Below are 19016 nucleotides of genomic sequence, written 5' to 3' on the forward strand. Positions count from 1 at the left end.
ATTATTTTTTAGGCCAATTCATAAAGCCTATATATTAAAATTTATTAATGTCCCTAGCCCTAATATCATTTATAATGAAACATGAAAAAAGTTTGACTGCAACCATTTTTGAAGTTATCTTACTCCAACATATTATGTGACAATTGAAGAGACTATCTATATGTAGTTTTAGTCTCATGGCATTTTTAATGAATATAGATAATCTTGTAAATCGATACCTAATAGGTTGAAAAAAGTAGGTCCGAAAGGCTTTTGTTTTTTTTTTTAAAAAACATTATACAAAGATATCTCTCCCCCACTAATTGGGAAATGGAAAATATGCCAATGTTGGTAGGATCCCGGTTTCCGAGTCATTTCGATGTACGCGTATTTGAATAAGCTTTTTGTTCCAGTCAAGCATGGAATGGGCTCCATGCCACAGGCTTTTTAGTTTTTACACACCTTGTGCCCCATGGGGTGCTGAAGTAAACAACAATTCCAAAGAGAAAGAGAAACCATTGTAACTCCCTCCAATCAGACTGTGTTGAGAGTCAAAGTCCAAGACTAAAAGATTGAGACAAACATAAATGAGAACCCCACCACTTTGAGTAGTTTGAAAAAGTCTTTAAGGACAACAGTCTATTCCATCCTTATTTTCACAATAATCTAACGTGGCTCACCATAAAAAAGAGAAAAAGTGATGGTTTCATACGAAAGCGATCACAATCTGCAGGTTATAAAACAAAATTAGTAAATAACTTAGCAGTTTACACTATGTTAGTCCCGGTCTTCTCCTGCAGTCCAGTCAACTGCCAACCCCAAAGGCACGCCAACGTCTTCTTCATCTTCTTCATGTTCCATTTCCCACAAATTTCCTTGCCCCCAACCGAACACAAAGTCCAAGAATCAAGAACCCCTCTCACACTCTCAAGTACAGTAGTATATTTTCACTTTCCTTTCACCTGAAACTAATTACTAAGTACTATATATTACTCCAATACATGCATACACATCTAGTAGACCAAAAACCCAAAAAAAAGTTCAGAACCAACAATTCCCAGCTCATAGCTAAAATGAACAGATATGAGAAAAGCACCCTTTTGTTCCTTTTCTTCTTATTATTCTGTCCTATGGTTTTCTGTCAACTATCCTTAAAGCAAACCACCATCATGTCCGATGTTTCTAAGCTCATCAACAACGCTCACTTATGGGATACTACCAAAGCCCCATGTTCGTGGAAAGGAGTTACGTGTAGCCCAGGGAATTCCAATATAACCCAAATATCACTATCTGGGTTTTCTCTCAATTCTTCAGAAGTTCTGTCTCATCTTTGCCAGATAGATTCTTTGGAGAGTCTTGACCTCTCCAAGAACCAACTGACCTCAATCCCAGAAGGATACATCACAGCTTGTGGTAAGATTGCTGGGCTCAAACTCTTGAATTTTAGTAGAAATGGTTTGGCTAGTCCTCTGCCTACTTTTCAGGGTTTTGTTGGGTTGGAGTCCTTGGACTTGTCTTTCAATAAGTTCGCTGAAAACATTGGCTCACAGTTAGATGGATTGGGTGCCCTCAAAATTTTAAATCTTAGTTTCAACCATTTCACTGGCCCTATTCCTAAGAACCTTTCCTTGGTTTTGGAACAGCTTCAGCTCTCTGTGAATGAATTCAATGGTACGATCCCAGATCGAATCATGAATTGTTCGAAGTTGACTTTGATTGACCTAAGTCAGAATAGGCTTTCTGGTACTTTTCCTGATAGTATTGAAAATCTCTCTAAATTGGAAATTTTGATTCTGTCTTCCAATAACTTTATTGGAAAAATTCCAAAGGGCCTTTCATCTATCACAACCCTTTCACGTTTTGCAGCCAATCAAAACCAGTTTGAAGGTACAATTCCTAGTAGTATTACAACAAACCTCAGGATCTTAGACCTTAGTTTTAATAAATTAAGTGGGTCGATACCTTCAGACTTGTTGTCACCAGCAAAATTGCAGACTATAGATTTGTCTTATAATTCGTTAACCGGACCTATACCTTCAGGCATATCTCAAAACATGAACAGGTTGAGATTGGGAAGCAATCAACTTAATGGGAGCATCCCATCTGCAACATTTAAAACACTTCGGAATTTGATGTACTTGGAGCTGGAAAACAATAGCTTGACTGGGTCAGTACCTCCGGATTTGGGTTTTTGCTCGAATTTGGCACTGTTGAGTTTGGCAGGGAATAAACTGAATGGAACATTGCCAGTACAGTTGGGTAATCTTATCTCACTTCAAGTCATGAAGCTTCAATCCAACCAGCTGATTGGAGAAATCCCAACTGAAATTACAAACCTACAGAAATTATCAACATTGAATGTCAGCTGGAATTTGCTGGATGGTTCAATACCTTCTACAATTTCAAAATTGGGAAGCCTTACCAATTTGAACTTACAAGGCAACCGATTCACTGGTTCAATACCCAACGATATTAGCAGCATGAATTCTCTGATAGAACTCCAGCTTGGAGGAAACCAACTCAGTGGTAACATTCCAAAGATGCCAGCAAAGTTGCAGATAGCTTTAAATCTCAGCAGCAACCACCTTGAAGGAAGTATTCCAACGACTCTTTCACAACTTACTGGATTAGAAGTTTTGGATCTCTCAGACAATAACTTATCAGGAGAGATACCAACATCTCTAACCACAATGACATCCTTGACACAGTTGATACTTGCTAACAATATGCTCACGGGAATTTGTCCAAAATTTAGTTCATATGTAACGCTCAATGTAAATGGAAATCAGGATCTTATTATTGTGAAGAATGACACAACATCAAACACACAACCAGCCAAAAAGGGAAAATCAGTTGCTACAGCATTATTAATTGGGTTTGCAGTGGCTCTTTTTGCTGTTTTGGTAGGAACATGGCTTGCCATATCAATTTCAAGGCGCTATTACAGGGTTAATGATGAACAATTACAATCACCACAAGATCTTCCACTCCCTCAGGTCCTCCAAGGCAATATATTAACTGCAAATGGAATCCACAGATCGAATATTGACTTCACCAAAGCAATGGAAGCAGTTGCTAACCCATCAAACATCACACTGAAGACTAGGTTTTCGACCTACTACAAAGCTGTCATGCCATCCGGATCAAACTACTTTGTCAAGAGGATTAACTGGAGTGACAAGATATTCCAGTTGGGCAGCCACGATAAATTTGGGCATGAGCTGGAGGTCTTGGGGAAACTGAGCAATTCAAATGTCATGACTCCTCTAGCCTATGTTTTGACAGTCGACAATGCTTATCTGTTCTATGAATATGCACCCAAGGGCACCCTTTTTGATGTTCTTCATGGTAGCTTGGGAAAGGCTTTAGACTGGGCCAGCAGATACAGCATTGCAGTTGGAGCTGCTCAGGGTCTTGCTTTTCTGCATGCATACAACTCCTGTCCAATACTACTTCTTGACCTATCAAGTAGAAACATCATGTTGAAGACCCTCAAGGAACCTCAGGTGGGAGACATCGAGCTCTGTAAGGTGATTGATCCCTCAAAGAGCACTGGAAGCCTTTCTATGGTTGCTGGCTCTGTCGGCTATATTCCCCCAGGTCAGGAACTCTTTGACATCTTCTTAGAAGTGTATATTTCTAAATCATAAAATAGCAATACATACACCTGATTTTGCACATTTCAATCTTTTTTTAGGTCCTCAATTATATCATATATTAACACGTGCAAAATTTATGTACTGTTTCCTTACAATTAAATTCAAACGCAAAGATATGTAATGTTTCGTTACAATTAAATTCAAACACATAGATGCATTGAATTTAATGTTCTTTGGGAAGATAACCTTGTCTGTATCGTATGTTCAATACAATTATGTGTTTGAATTTGATTAGAGAACCTAAGACACAACATCTAAGGAAATGTATCTAAGTCTTATCCTATATTAATTTGTTTTGTCAATGGCAGCATATTCTTCTCCTCCAACATGCATGCCTTTCCCCATTTAAATTCGTTTCTGAATTTGGATAGTGAAGTCAACTTTTTAGTGTCTAATCCTCACAAGTTATTTGTTTGGTGGCTGGCAGAGTATGCTTACACAATGAGGGTAACAATGGCTGGGAATGTTTATAGCTTTGGGGTCGTTCTTCTGGAATTGCTGACAGGAAAGCCGGCTGTTAGTGAGGGAACCGAGTTGGCCAAATGGGTTTTAAATAACTCAGTCAAGCAAGATAAATGGGATCACATCCTTGACTCTAACGTCAGTAGAACATCACTTGCCATTAAAAGTCAGATGCTTGCAGTCCTGAAGGTTGCTCTTGGTTGTGTGAATGTATCACCAGATGCAAGGCCCAAGATGAAGAGTGTGCTACGAATGCTCCTCAATGCAAGATAAAGCATAGCCTCATGAGATAAATCATCTCTGAAAATGAAGTTCTATACACAGTTTCCACTATAATATTGTAAAAAGAAAAAGCTTCTCTTTCCATACAACATATGGAAACATTTTGAAGTCAACCTGCATGTAGAAGTAGGAAATTTATAGTTTTTTTTTTTTTAAACTCATTTTGCCTGGGCACTATGCTCCCTTATCATGTATAATAGATATATAGCAAGTATGGCTTTGAGATTGATCAATAGTTTTACTTCTGTTCATCTTTCAACCCTGCAGCAAAGAGACCAGAAGCACCAAATATACACTTTGATGGACTGTAGACCTGCAAGACTTTACACTAGAATGAACTTTATCTGTCGAAAATGCACAGCTACTCTATTGATCAGGTTTGACATTGGGCAATTTCACAACAGAGTTTACCTTTTCTTTAGTACATAATAATCCATCATATGTCACACTGAAATCTAGATATTTACATTAACAACACAGTTCTAGCCTGGAACAGTTGTTGAAATATAACACTACAAAACGAAGCAAAACTGAATGAACAGATCACCATCCTCTCTGCTATAAAAAAAAAAGGTCCTCTCTCTTATGGATGATTTCTGCTCAATCTATTTATTCAACTTGAAGTACAGCTTAAATCTCTAAAGAGATACAGGCTTCAGCAGACTAATGAAGAATATCTGATCACAACATAACAATGAAGAGCGCAATTTACTTTTTTTGATAAGCGAAGAGTTCAATTTACTAAATAGGACAACAATAAACAACCAGCATTTATGACAACATGAAAGACAAAACTGAAATGTTTGAAAAACCAGATAAATTAATTGAAGAACCTAGAACTCAAATAAACCTTGCTCTTCAAAATTCTGCCCCAGTTTTTGAACAGAGTGATTGGCTTCTAAATTTCTCTCCATGAGCCTACACAACCACAAGCCTTTGGTGTATACTAGGAGGATAATAATTAGATGCTTGGAAGGCCAGTTGACAATAAATGTGAAACTAGAAGGTAAGATCCTTGGGGTCCTCTATAATGTTTGCCAAAGTTTGCAAGAATGAAGCCAGATCAGCACCGTAGATTACACGATGATCTGCTGTAACATTTACCTGTACATATTGCATGTTCCCAGTGTAAGAATTCACAAATTAACTCTAACTTGTCATTAAAATATTTAGTTTTCCATTCGTTACCTGCATTTGGTTCTTCATGCCAATCCTACCATCCTTGGTAGCAACAACTGTTGGCTGAGATGCTCCAACAGCCATTATTGCTCCCTGCATCAATTAAATCCAGCCATAATATCAACTAACAAATTTAGAAAGACAATCTCAGAGGGGAAAATGTTTATATATGAGTTTAAGAAATTAATAAATATAGACTTACAGTTCCAGGAGGTAGAATGGCATCAAACCGATCAACACCAAACATCCCAAGGTTAGAAAGAGTAAAAGTACCTACAGAATCAGAAAATGAGCACAATGGCAAAGCATCAAAAAATAGCAAGTATCGGCTTAGTTTGTTTAAATGAACGCGAGCAATCAATGATACTTAGCCAAACTAAATTACGGGATAACATAACCTCAAGTATCAAAAACTCAAAAAAACATATATTTAAGAAAATACATCTCAAGTAAGCAATTCAAGATAAATGGTGTCACCAATCAGTGTCACAAGTTTCAGAATATCATATATTAAAGTTTGATTGAAACATCAAAGTAATAATTACAAGCTGCAATCTTACAAAATTGCCTCATTGTCAAGCATCCATTATAGTGGCAAAAACTGGTACCATAACTCAGGTTGTGGGGTGTCAAAAATCCATATGAACGTGTAACAAACTAAGATTCCTACAATCCATCTAGTTGAGGATTTTGAAAATTAATTGGTGAAGAAGATGGTGAATTAGGGAGCCTGAATCATGCAGAAGCAGAGGAGTTGGTGGTCTAGAAATCCATCAAAATTGGGCCTTGTCTAAGTGCAATGTGGAAGACTGACTGAGATGAAAAAACAACTAAAAGGACAGTAAAACTTCCCACTTACATGCAATACCATCTACCCCCCTGGGCAGCAAACCGACCCAAAAAACCAAAACAAAACAAAAGAAGGAAGGGGGAATATTTCTCCATAATGTTGCTCCACCATGCAGTCTGCTGCTACTGATTCTATAAACCGAAAGAAACATTAGAAACAGGCAGAAATCAGGCTGGGGAGACCCAAGGCTTGCTGCCTCTCAGTCTTGAAGATATGCTTGGCCATTTACTGACTTTAGACTCAGCCCAGGCTAAGTTTGAAGGCCTGAAATTGAGTTAGAGTTGAGGTGGCTACAAAGACATGCTAACCCATCCCTGAAAACCTAATCTCAGTTCTGGTACTTGAGGCAGCATTACAAGTCATTTGCAAATTCCATTGCATATAGCACCAATAGTAATTAGTTAGCTGGTAGTCATGGGAACTAACTATAGTAATTTGTTTGAGCACTACTTGAACAATGTGAAGAACCATAACACAACAGATAGTGAATGAACCACCAACTTATCATTCCAACCAGCAGAATACACAGGATCACCCAGGAAGTCTGAGACTTCCAGAGTCCAGCCAGAACTCGATACTCATTGGCTATTTCTTTATGTTGAGTGTTTTTTGGGCCAAATTCATGTGGACCTATGCCTAAACCCAGACCATACACAATGAAACAGGAACCATAGATACTTCAGTAGTGCTGAAGTATCCGAATCCAACATGCATGGAACACCGATATAGTAGAACAAAGCAGGACAAATATCCTATATGATATGGCTGAGACACGGTCAAAATAAAGTTTTCTTCATAAAAGGAGGAGTTTAAAATGCAATTTTAAAATTTGTTGGGATCAAATTTTAGAAAAAGGGATCTAACTTCTTTATTTTGAACATTGGAAGGACATAGTAGCAAACTGATTAATGTTATATGGTTCTTTTGGGGACATTTATATTTAACATATTTTGAGGATATCTAAGAAAGCTTAAATGCAGACGATAGTAACTTTATATCCTAAATATGTTTTTTTTCTATCTATTGTTACTTGGATATTAATAATTGTTATTTAACTTCTAAATCAAAATTTTAAAATAGTATAATACACCTTTATTGATTAATAAATTTAAATGTTTCCCAATGGCGCATGAAAAATTGGGGGAATTTATCTACGTGTACTTTTGGTAGGTTAAGATTTAGAAGGATTTGTGCATCTAGGGTTTAGAGTTGTACACGTAAGGATTAAGGCACAAAAATTGGCTAGAGTTTGATGTGCCTTTTATGGCTATTTGATAGGGAAAGCACGTGCTAGGTTTTTATGGTTTTGATAGGTAGAGGATAGGCTTAAATTTGGATTTTAAGGAAGAAGGAAGAAAGAGAAATTTATAATGCTGGATGGGTTGTATGAACAGTGCCCATAAATACAATAAGAAAAAGAAGAAAGATAGAAGAAAAAAAAATAGGAAAAAGAACAATTAAGGCCAACATGCCTCAACACTCATACGCTACATATCTTTATTAATCAACTTCATCTGTGTGTGTGTATATTTTTTTGATAAGTAATAAAGATGCATATTCAAAAAGCTACCTCATGCAAAAAGGCATAAGGCAAATCAAAGATTACAGAAAGAGAAAAAAAATAAAAATAAAAAACAAAGAAAATACTGATTACAAGGGAGAGAACTAAGGAACATAGGGAGAGAATCACTAGAGGTGAGTCCCCAAGCCCTAGACCAATCAAAATGGGAGCCACTAAAAGAAGCAAGCAGCTGGTTGTCGAAACTTTCCATGTCCTCAAACATCTGCCAATTTTGATCCCTCCAAATACACTACATTAAGTACAACAGAACTAAATTCCAAATGCTAGGCGAGTGCTTTCCAAACCAATTCCACCAACCAAAAAGAGTATCTGCAACTGATCTTGGCAAGACCCATGAAATCCCAAAAGATCTAAAAACCAAACTCCACAACCGATAAGCCTTTCCATAATGGAGTAGTAGATGATCCACCGTCTTCTCATTACACTAACACATAATGCACCAGTCAACAAAATCAAACCCTCTACCCTACAAATTGTCGCCAATAAGAATCTAATCCCAAACTACGGTCCAAACAAAGAAAGAAACACGCCAAGGAGCCTTAACCCTCTAAATACCTTTCCAAGAAAAAATAATGGGCAAGGGACCTCGTAACTTATTGTAAAACGAGTAGATGTCAAAATCTCCATTCTTCGTCAACTTCCATCTCATACGGTCTCCATCCTTGACTTGTTTTACTGATAAAATATGTAAAATTAGTTACTTATAAAAAATAGAAGAGATTTAAATTGCTTAATATAATTCTCTCTCTCATACTGACTGGTTCTATAGTTTGACTGGAAAACTAAGAACCTAATATAAGTATAAACATGAACTGAAGTAGGATGGCAAGAGGCCCGGCTACCTCAAATTAGTCAGAAATTCTTTTTCTGGTTCTCTGTTTTTTTTTCTGTTTTGGTTCGATATGGGTGGATCTCGCAGTTTTTTTATTGAATCGAAGTTGTTTCAATTGGTGGTTGAGGAAGGGGGGAACTTTTTCTCCCTTAAGATTTTTGAACGAGGGAAGTATTTCATGCACTCAGTGTTTATGGGTAGGAATGCAGCAAGCTGGTTAATGCAGAGCTTGGAACAAATGGTGATTGGGGTCAACCCCAAACATTTCCTCACGCTCAGGGATGGAGACTCTGCCTACACAGTGCAACAGGGTTCTAACCCGTTTGGGCTATTTATTTTAGTAACAGAGTTAAAAGTTGGCGGGATGAGAAGATCGATCATCATTCCGGCGGGCAAGGCACAACAAGGTTGGAGGGCTTTTGGAATAGAATTGCGGAGAATGTTGGAACCTTCTCATTATGCGTTGGGTTCAAAAGCCATACCGTATAAGGCTAAGTTGGATTCAGTGATTCATCCTTCCCGGTCCTTTGCTGAAACAGTAAAAGCGCCTGTGCAAGTAAGGAAGCCTTTGCACCAGCCCTTCATTAGAGAGACAAAGAAGTTTCAAGTTGTGGAGAACACAACGCAGCCTCCGAGAGACGAAGTGGGGATTCAGGTGGTGGCTCTTGAAGCTCCGGCTAATAATGCTTTACCGATTGCCGTGGGTGGTGTGGAGGGGAGCCACCGTAGTATTAATGGAGATGCTAGGCTTAAGGAGAAAATCCCGGAACAGAATAAATTCAGATTCACTAATTTGAATTTGAAAGCTGCTGATTCTGGCAGGGAGCGTCAATTTAGGAGGGCTGGCTGGTTAAGGAAAGGTTTGACTGTGGAAGTAAATGAATTTGGTAAGAGGCGGGTGTCTTGGCAACGTTATAGGGGAGATAAGAAAGCTGTTAAGTGGGTGGCACGTGAGGAAATTTCTGCCCAGGTTGTGAATAAGGGAATGGACAATGGGCCTTTGGAAGCCCAGGCAGTTAAGTGTTGCCCAGGCCCACTGTTGACTAGCCCTTTTGTTTTTGAGGCAGGGGCTTGCTCCAGACAGTCAGAAATTATACCAAGCCCAGGTCTTACAGGCCCATTTGCTGAGGATGGTAAATTAGAGTCAAGCATTTCGGGCCTGAGCGCAGGTGCGACTGTCTCAGCGAGCTTGGTGCTTGGTTCTCTACCACCAAGGAGGACGACGAAGGCTCCGCTGGCCACCCTTGGCTCGATTTCTCCCATATCGGCGCTGGCAGTAGCTGGCGGGAGTGGGTCTTGTGTTCCGGTGAGCTCGAGCTGCCTTACCCAGCCTCCTACAGTGCCGATATTGACGTCGGAAGTGGTGCAGGATGTTTGCGAGTTGGGTTCGTCAACAGTAGCTCCAATATGTACTTCGGTTGAGCCAGCAGTGATGAAGGGGCTGTCTTCAGGGGAGTTGATTGAACAGTTGGTGGAGATGTCGTCATCTCCGACGAAGACGAAGGAGGATGATGATGAGTTGGTGGGTCCGGAGGTAAGGGCGACGGAGCAAGAGGCCTCTGATGGTAAGATGGTATTTAATCATCCTCCCACTATTAGGGAATTGGTCAGTGACTTGGATAAATCATGGGGTAATTCCAAAGAATGGATGCTACAATTGCGAGATGGTCGACAAGTAGTGATTCCATTAGCTTTATATCGATCTCCAGAAAGTGTGTCGGATTGCTCAGTCACTGATGTAGAGACTGTAACAGGTAATGACACTGTTATCATTGACGGTCAGATAATTAGTTGGGCAGAGGACTGTGGTGGGTTAGTTGAGTCTTGGTCTATTGTTAAGGAGGCAGAGGAGGAGATGGGGGATTTTGATGAGAGGTTGATGTCTTGGGAGTGTAGTGGCAAGCCGTTAGAGGTGGTACCTTTGGCCACAGAAGTTCCTTTGGAGTTGGAGTGTAGTTCTGAGCGGGGGGTTGGGTGTATGGAGTCGGGTGATAGTAATACTTTATCAATATGGGTAACAAATCGGATTAAGGCTTTTAGAAAATCAATGGGCACCTCTTTGGAAGGTTTTGAGGAGCAGATTACGGGATTGCTGCTGGCTATAGAGGCCAAGAAAAAGGATAAAAAGCTTAAGGCAGTAGATGATCAAATGAAGCACGGTAAGTCGGGGCAGAAAGGTCAGCGGGAGTTGAAAAATTTATTGACATCTCTGACTATCGAGGTTGGTTCAACAAAACCAAGGAATATAAGTAAGGAGAGGGCTGTGGTGGTTCATCAATGAATTTGAAGATTATTTCTTGGAATGTTAGAGGGCTGAATGATAGGGATAAAAGGCTTCGGGTTCGTAATTTGGTAAGGAGATGGAAGCCAGATGTTATTTGTATTCAAGAAACTAAAATGGAGTTGATAACTAGAAATGTGATTCACAGTTTGTGGAGGGGCCAACATGTCGATTGGTCTTATCTAGGCTCTTGCGGAGCTTCTGGAGGGGTGTTACTGATGTGGGATACACGGGTTGTGAATAAATAGGAGGAAGCTGTGGGGCGATTTTCAGTTTCTTGTAGATTTACTAGTGTGTCAGATCAGTTTGTTTGAGCGTTTACTAGTGTCTATGGTCCTAATTCTGTGAGAGATAGAAGGTTCTTATGGGAAGAATTATTTGGTTTGAATAGTTGGTGGAATGTTCCATGGTGTGTGGGTGGTGATTTTAACGTGGTTAGGTTTCCTTCCGAGCGTTCTGGTTCAACCTCTTTTACTAATGTCATGCGGGAGTTCTCCAATTTTATTTCTGAGCAAGGTCTCATTGATATTCCGCTTCAAGGGGGATCTTTCACTTGGTCTAATACTCGTGAAGTTGCTTCGAAGGCTAGGCTGGACAGGTTTTTGTTTTCTGCAGATTGGGATGATAAGTTTCTGTCTGTTTCTCAGCAACGCTTGCCTAGGCTGTTATCTGATCACTTCCCGATTGTTCTTGAGGGTGGTTCCTTTCAGAGCGGTAGGAGGCCATTTAGATTTGAGAATATGTGGCTGAAAGATGAGGATTTCGTGGAGAGGGTGCGATCCTGGTGGGCATCTTATAATGTCCAAGGAGCTCCAAGTTTTGTGTTGGCCTATAAATTGAAGCTTTTGAAAAATGATTTGAAGAAATGGAATGTGGAGGTTTTTGGAAATGTTGAAGATCGGGTGAGAAAATTGTGGCAAGAGCTTCGTGATTTAGAGATGATTGAGGATAGTCGAACTTTAGTTGTGGAGGAAAGGCTGGAGTTGGAGAGAATTCGAGGTGAATTAGAAAAAGTTACTTTGATGGAGAAAATCTGTTGGAGGCAGAAGTCTAGAGTCCTTTGTATTAGAGAAGGTGACAGGAATACCAAATTTTTTCATCGTATAGCTAACTCTCACAGAAGAGTTAATTCCATTGATAGGCTTATGGTAGATGGTGAATTGTCTTCAGATCCGGAGGCTATAGCTGGTTGTATCTCTCATTTTTATAGGCAGCTATATACTGAAACTGTGGCTCATAGACCTTTACTAGATGATGTGGAGTTCTCTTGTATCTCAGAGGATGATGCATTGTGGCTAGATAGGCCTTTTGACGAGGAAGAGGTGTTTGGGGTGATTAGTGATTTTAAGGGTGATAAGGCTCCTGGCCCGGATGGCTTTTCTATGGCGTTTTTTCAGTCTTGCTGGTGTTTGTTGAAGGCTGAAATTATGGCAGTGTTCCAAAATTTTCATACTCAGGCTGTGTTTGAGAAGAGCCTTAATGCTTCTTTTCTTGCTCTTATTCCCAAAAAGGTGGATGCTGTGGAGATCAAGGATTTTCGGCCTATTAGTTTAGTTGGTGGGATCTATAAGATCATTTCTAAAGTATTGGCTAATCGTCTCAGAAGGGTGGCACATGGGCTTATTTCGAATTCTCAGAATGCATTTGTGAAAGGTAGACAGATATTGGACTCTTTTTTGATTGCTTCAGAATGTATTGATAGTAGATTGAAGTCAGGTGTTCCGGGAGTTTTGTGTAAGTTGGATGTGGAGAAGGCTTATGACCATGTGAGCTGGGGTTTTCTAATGTATATGCTTCAGCGTTGTGGGTTTTCAGAGAAATGGAGAAAGTGGATAATGTGTTGCATATCTACTGTTAAATTCTCCATTCTGATCAATGGTAGTCCTTCTGATTTTTTTGGTAGCTCTAGGGGGATTCGGCAAGGGGACCCCTTGTCTCCGTTGCTATTTGACATTGTTATGGAGGGGTTGAGTCGTTTGTTGGATGTGGCTGTTACTTCTGGTCAGTTCTCAGGCTTCTCTGTAGGTAATGCAGCGGGCAACTCGGTGATGGTGTCTCATCTTTTGTTTGCTGATGACACTCTTATTTTTTGTGATGCTGATTCTTCGCATATAGCTTGTTTGAGAGCGATCCTAGCTAGATTTGAGGAGGTTTCAGGCTTAAGGATTAATTTGGGGAAATCTGAGTTGGTTCCTATAGGGGAGGTCTACAATATGGATGTGTTGGTGGGGATGCTGGGTTGTAGGCTATCCTCTCTTCCTTTGAGATATTTGGGGCTACCGTTAGGAGCTAAATTTAAAGAGTTGGCAATTTGGAATCCTATTTTGGAGAAGATGGAAAGGAGATTAGCAGGGTGGAAGAGGTTGTATCTATCTAAGGGGGGTAAGGTAACTCTTATTAAAAGTACTCTTTCCTCCTTACCTACTTACTTCCTTTCCCTTTTGCCTCTTCCTGGGAAGGTGGCGAATCGTATGGAGAAGTTACAGCGAGATTTTTTGTGGAGTGGTCTTAATGGTGACTCTAAATTACACTTGGTCAATTGGGCTCAGGTTTGTAAGCCGTTGCAGGTTGGAGGGTTAGGTATTAGACGATTGAGGAGTTTTAATGCTGCCTTGCTAGGAAAATGGTTATGGAGGTATGGTATGGAGAACGATGCTCTACGGAGGAGGGTTATTGCAGTGAAATATGGGAATGATTGGGGTGGTTGGTGCACGAAAAAGGTGACCAGTGCTTATGGTGTTAGTTTGTGGAGACATATTAGGAGTGGTTAGACACGTTTTTCTAAACTTCTTATGTATGATGTGGGTGATGGTACTCGAGTGAAGTTTTGGAAGCATGTATGGTGTGGTGATCGTACTTTCCAAGAGGCTTTTCCGGAGCTCTATTGTATTAGTAGAACAAAGGACTCTTCAGTAGCGGAGGTTATGTGTTGGTCTGGTGGGAGGATTCATTGGGATGCTAAATTTCGTCGTCCTCCACAGGATTGGGAACAAGAATCCTTTGATCGGTTTATGGATATGGTCTACTCTTCGACGGTACGGGGTTTGGGTCCGGATCGGTTGTGTTGGAAGCCAGCAAGGAGTAGAGGTTTTGAGGTTAGGGGTTTCTATCTTTCTTTCTACCCTCCTACCACCTTACCCTTCCCTTGGAAGTTGGTTTGGAAATCGAAGGTTCCTCCAAGGGTAGCTTTCTTTTCATGGTCTGCTTCTTTAGGTAAGATTTTAACAACAAATAATCTTCGCAAACGACGTGTGTTAGTTCTGGATTGGTGCTATATGTGTAAGAACTGTGGGGAGTCGGTGGATCATCTTCTTCTTCATTGCCCCATTGCTTGTGAGTTGTGGTCGTTGGTGTTTTGCCTATTTGGAATTCATTGGGTTATGCCTCAGAAGGTTATTGAGTTGTTTGAGTCTTGGCAGGGTAAGTTTGGAAGACATAGAAATATAGAGTTGTGGAGAATTGTGCCTCATTGCTTGTTATGGTGTATTTGGTGCGAAAGGAATGAGAGATGCTTCGAGGGTTGTGAACGCTCTATACTAGAGATTAAGTCTTTATTCCTACACACTCTCCTCGATTGGAGTGTGGTTTTTTGTCATTTTTCTTGTTCTTCCCTTCCTGTTTTACTTGATCGTTGTAATCTTGGTTATTGACTTATGCCCCCATAGTACATTCCCAATGTACTCGGGTTGGCTGTTCTTCATTTTTTATTAATAAAATTTTCGTTACTTATCAAAAAAAAAAAAATCATTTGGTCTCCGAATGAAACTAACATCCCAGCTTCTCCGTTCCTCTATCCCCAATCATTCAAGAGATATATACATATATATATATATAGACACACACATCTATAAGGACTTTTTCTTGTACTAGTATTATTAAGACTCCTAGTTTGACTGGTAAACTAAATCCTAAAAAGGTAATAATTAATAAAAACGAAAAACCCTAAGATACTTAGGACCTCCTAAGAAATACTAGACTCAACTAAACTACCAAATTACCCTTAATTCAAAGGGTGATTTTGCCCCTAAATACAAAATTGACCATAACTTGTTAAATAAAACCCCAAATTAAAAATTGTTTTAACCCTAGGACACATATAACTAAACCTTTAAAACAACACGACTTTTACTTCAATTGGACTTCATATGTGTGTCCCATAAAATAAATCTTTGATAAATGATTTAGCAAAGTAATAACAAATTATTCCATGGCGCATCACCCAACCATATTGTATCCTAGTTTTACAAGAATTGTCATATCACCAAGTCAACATTGTATCATATCCCCATATCATGTCCTACTTTTGCAAGAATTGTTATATCACCATATCAATATTGTATCACATCTGTATTTCATGCCGGTGTCAGTGCCTCTTAGATGATGAAAGACACCCACTCCTCTCCACCCAAAGTTGTTCTTCCACAACCAAATAATGCACACAAACACAAGGTTTGATTCCCTTATATAGGAGATTTAAATGTCCAAAAGATTAATTCTCTAGTCTAAATCAAGAAAAACATAAAACTCAGATTTTACATATAACAGTCAAGTTGAATTATCAAAACTTTCAAAGTTCTTAAGATTGTTAGTAAAAATCAAAAGGCAGAAAAACTATTCTAGTCATTCCTGAAATATAGTTCATGTTCTATTTCTGTCCCTGAAAATTTGAAATGTCCCTCATTTTGTCCTTCCGTCAACTCAAGTTAAGGTTTTTTTTTTTTTTTTTTAAACTTAGAGAATGCATATTTTAGAGCCAGAAATAGAACATGGACTATAATTTAAGGATAAAAAGGATATACTTTAGGTTCTTTTTTCTTTTTTTTTTTTGATAAGTTACTTTAGGTTCTAATTTTGTTCCTGAAATATTATCCAAGTTCTGTTTTTGTCCCTTTCATAGAACACATTAGCATCTTATGTACTTGATTGTTATAACTCGTGTATACTTGGGTGAATCTTTTTTATGGTTTGAATAATATTGTTGCATTGCATTAAGTATACAAATAAATAATAATTGTCCCCCGCAATATATCATATACACCCATCAACTGGCTTTTTCTCCTTCTCCACATGAACTTATCCCACATAGCCTTCTCTTACAATTCAAAAGTGTGATTTCCCTGGAAATCTCCACCCGTTATTTCTAATCTCTCCATAAATTATGAAAAATCTAGCCAAGACTTCAACAAAATCCCCCTATGTATAATATTTCGAATAGTTGCTTATATATCAGTCCAAAACCTTACACATGTGAAGGTCTTTTACCATGAGAAAATCAAACACTTGACAGAATTTGAAAGATAGCATAGCCATGTAGTGGAATGTAAGTGATATATGGAACAATAAGTTCTTCGCATAGAGACATCTTGTATGGATAAATAAGTATGCAAAAGCACATAATAAGCACACCTGTATTATATTCCTGAGGCTGTAGCTGCTTGGCCCGGGCCTTATCAACTAATTCCTTCCACTTTCTTGACAATGAATATATGTCAACCTAAAACATACATCAAAGTATACCCCATTAAAATTAAGAAATAAATTACATCCAGAAAAAAACAACAGCACAACCAAAAGTAGATTAACAAGAACCTTATCAGCATCCTGAAGCACTGGTGTAATTAACCCACCATCCATAGCTACAGCAACCGCGATGTTGATGCTACTGTTATATGTAAAGCTCTTACCATCTCTACAACTAGAATTCACAACAGGATGTTTAGCCAAAGCAAGCGCTGTTGCTTTTGCAAGCAATGCTGTCATTGTTACTCCCTTTGACTTGATCTAATGAACATAATTTACGCCAATGATTAAACATTAGATAGACATGAATAATAATATAAATATAAATTACACTGTTCATCAAGTATCGAGATCAATCTTAAGCAAATGTGATAAATAAAAATAGAATTGCATTAGCATGTTAAACACCCAAAATTAAATTTCTTGTACATAATATAACCTTCTTATCAATCATGAAGACATTCTCAAGGAGCAGCTAAATGTATATAGATCAAATTATAACAAAGTAATTACAGAGAATTTTCAAATGTTGTGGCTAAATAACAATAAAACAAACAATTGAGCATCGGTTTGAAACTTCCCAACTACTAAGCTATTCACACTATCTCATCTCGGAATTACTTAAGCGGCAGATGACTGAAATCAAAATGAAATGATGTTAACATTCTAAGCATTCCCAACTACTAGTATTTCTTCAAAGGGTAAACTTAAGTACACTAGTACAGTTCCTTATGTGTACTACATCAGGTTCCCGAATTAAATTCAAATTCAATCATATAGTTGCATTTGATTTTTAACTGTCCTTGGAAATGATAACAACATTTATGCTTCATCGATTGATGCAACTATGTGTATCTAATGTATTGCACATAAAGAACTCTAACTAACACTATACCAAACACAATTGCAAATGTAAAAAAGAAGAAAGACTAGGAAACTAAGCACGAATACCTTCTTGTAGAGAGCATCAAGAGCATCAGTGGTGAAAGTGTATCCCACTCTGAAAGTGGGCACTGCCAAACTCTCGACCATGTTCCTACTCACCGCACCCTGCATTGTTGTAAAAGGCACCACCGTCCCCAACTCAATCCCCACGCTCTTCGCCGCCACGGACGCCGCCTCTGCTGCAGTGGGACCCACAGAAACAGCAGCCGCCGCCGCTTCAACATCTTTCGCCACAACTCTCCCGGATGGCCCACTCCCCACCACTCTCCCCAACTCCACCTTCAACTCCTTTGCCAGCTTCTTCGCATACGGCGACGCAACCACCCTCTTCCCTCCCTCCGAAGCCGGGTGCGTCGACAACGACAACGACAACGACGCCGCCTCCTTCACCTGCGGAGGAGCCACCGCCACCGCCGCTACCACTGTGGGACCCACACTTTCCGCCGCCGAATTGGTTGTCTCAGCCTCAGACGACGACGCTGCTTTAGACTTGGCGTCGGCGATTTCGGCTTGGGACTCGGCGAGCAAGGCGATGGCGGAGCCAACGGGGGCAACGCCGCCTTCCTCGACCATAATGGCGGCCAAGTAACCGTCGTAGAAGGTCTCGACATCCATGTCAGCCTTATCGGACTCGACAACGACGACGCTCTCGCCTTTGGAGAGCTTGTCGCCTTCAGACTTCATCCAGGAGACGATCTTTCCCTCGGTCATGGTGGAGCTCAACGCAGGCATGAAGATCTCTCGGATCTTGGCGACAATTCGGGTGGGAGGTCTGCGGGTTTGGATGAGAATTGTTGGGTTTCGAGGGCGAAGAGTCGGAGAAGAAGAAGAAGGAATGAAGGAAGTGTTGAGAAGATGAGCCATTTGAGGTTTCAGAGTTTGGTAACTATTTCTTCTTCTTCTTCTTCTTCTTCTTCTTCTACTACTTCTTCAGTGTGTGTATTGGAGAGCGAAGAGAAATGGGAGTCTGTTAATGAATGAATGAATGAGAGGAGAGTTGATCTGTTGTTATTATTATTATTATGTTGGATTGAGAGAGTGTTTGGGATGATTTTCTCGAATGCATCGAAAGAGGGCGGAGTTCTCAAGTCTCAACCACCTCAACCGGTGTTATGTTATGTTTGGTTTTGTTTGGCTTACCTGGGTCCTACCCACACCCACACCCACACCCCGACTCAAAATAAACTGCTACTCATTTCCCCTTTAATTTCTCCTCAAAATTAATTAATACCAGCTTCTAAGCATGCTCAGAGACTTTTTTTTTTTTAATTAATAATTTAAATTCATTATAATTTGAGATTATTACATTTTTTAATCACAAAAATACTTAACGATGTGATGAGTGTTCAGCATTTTCAAATTATAATCAACGCAAATTATTAATTTTTATCAAAAAAATAGAAGAGCAATTTAAAAATCATTTGTGTATATATTTATCTGTTTTT

At 39.4% G+C, this 19016-nt stretch overlaps 2 protein-coding genes across 2 annotated transcripts; one reads left to right on the forward strand and one right to left on the reverse strand.

Moving 5' to 3' along the window:
• Positions 1 to 734: 734 nt before the first annotated feature.
• Positions 735 to 4609, forward strand: LOC142608430 (uncharacterized). Its single transcript, XM_075780211.1, has 2 exons — positions 735 to 3579; positions 4066 to 4609. The coding sequence occupies exons 1-2, from the start codon at positions 981 to 983 to the stop codon at positions 4371 to 4373; spliced, it is 2907 nt and encodes a 968-aa protein (XP_075636326.1). The 5' UTR covers positions 735 to 980; the 3' UTR covers positions 4374 to 4609.
• Positions 4610 to 4904: 295 nt separating this feature from the next.
• On the reverse strand, positions 4905 to 18768 carry LOC142608447 (dihydrolipoyllysine-residue acetyltransferase component 5 of pyruvate dehydrogenase complex, chloroplastic). Its single transcript, XM_075780230.1, has 6 exons — positions 17578 to 18768; positions 16696 to 16887; positions 16513 to 16600; positions 5764 to 5834; positions 5571 to 5654; positions 4905 to 5486 (listed from the first exon to the last, which is right to left on the reverse strand). Exons 1-6 carry the CDS (start codon positions 18433 to 18435, stop codon positions 5382 to 5384), a joined length of 1398 nt encoding a protein of 465 aa, XP_075636345.1. The 5' UTR covers positions 18436 to 18768; the 3' UTR covers positions 4905 to 5381.
• Positions 18769 to 19016: the final 248 nt, after the last annotated feature.

The sequence above is a fragment of the Castanea sativa genome, chromosome 1, assembly GCF_040712315.1.
Source record: "Castanea sativa cultivar Marrone di Chiusa Pesio chromosome 1, ASM4071231v1".
Classification (NCBI taxonomy): Eukaryota; Viridiplantae; Streptophyta; class Magnoliopsida; order Fagales; family Fagaceae; genus Castanea; species Castanea sativa.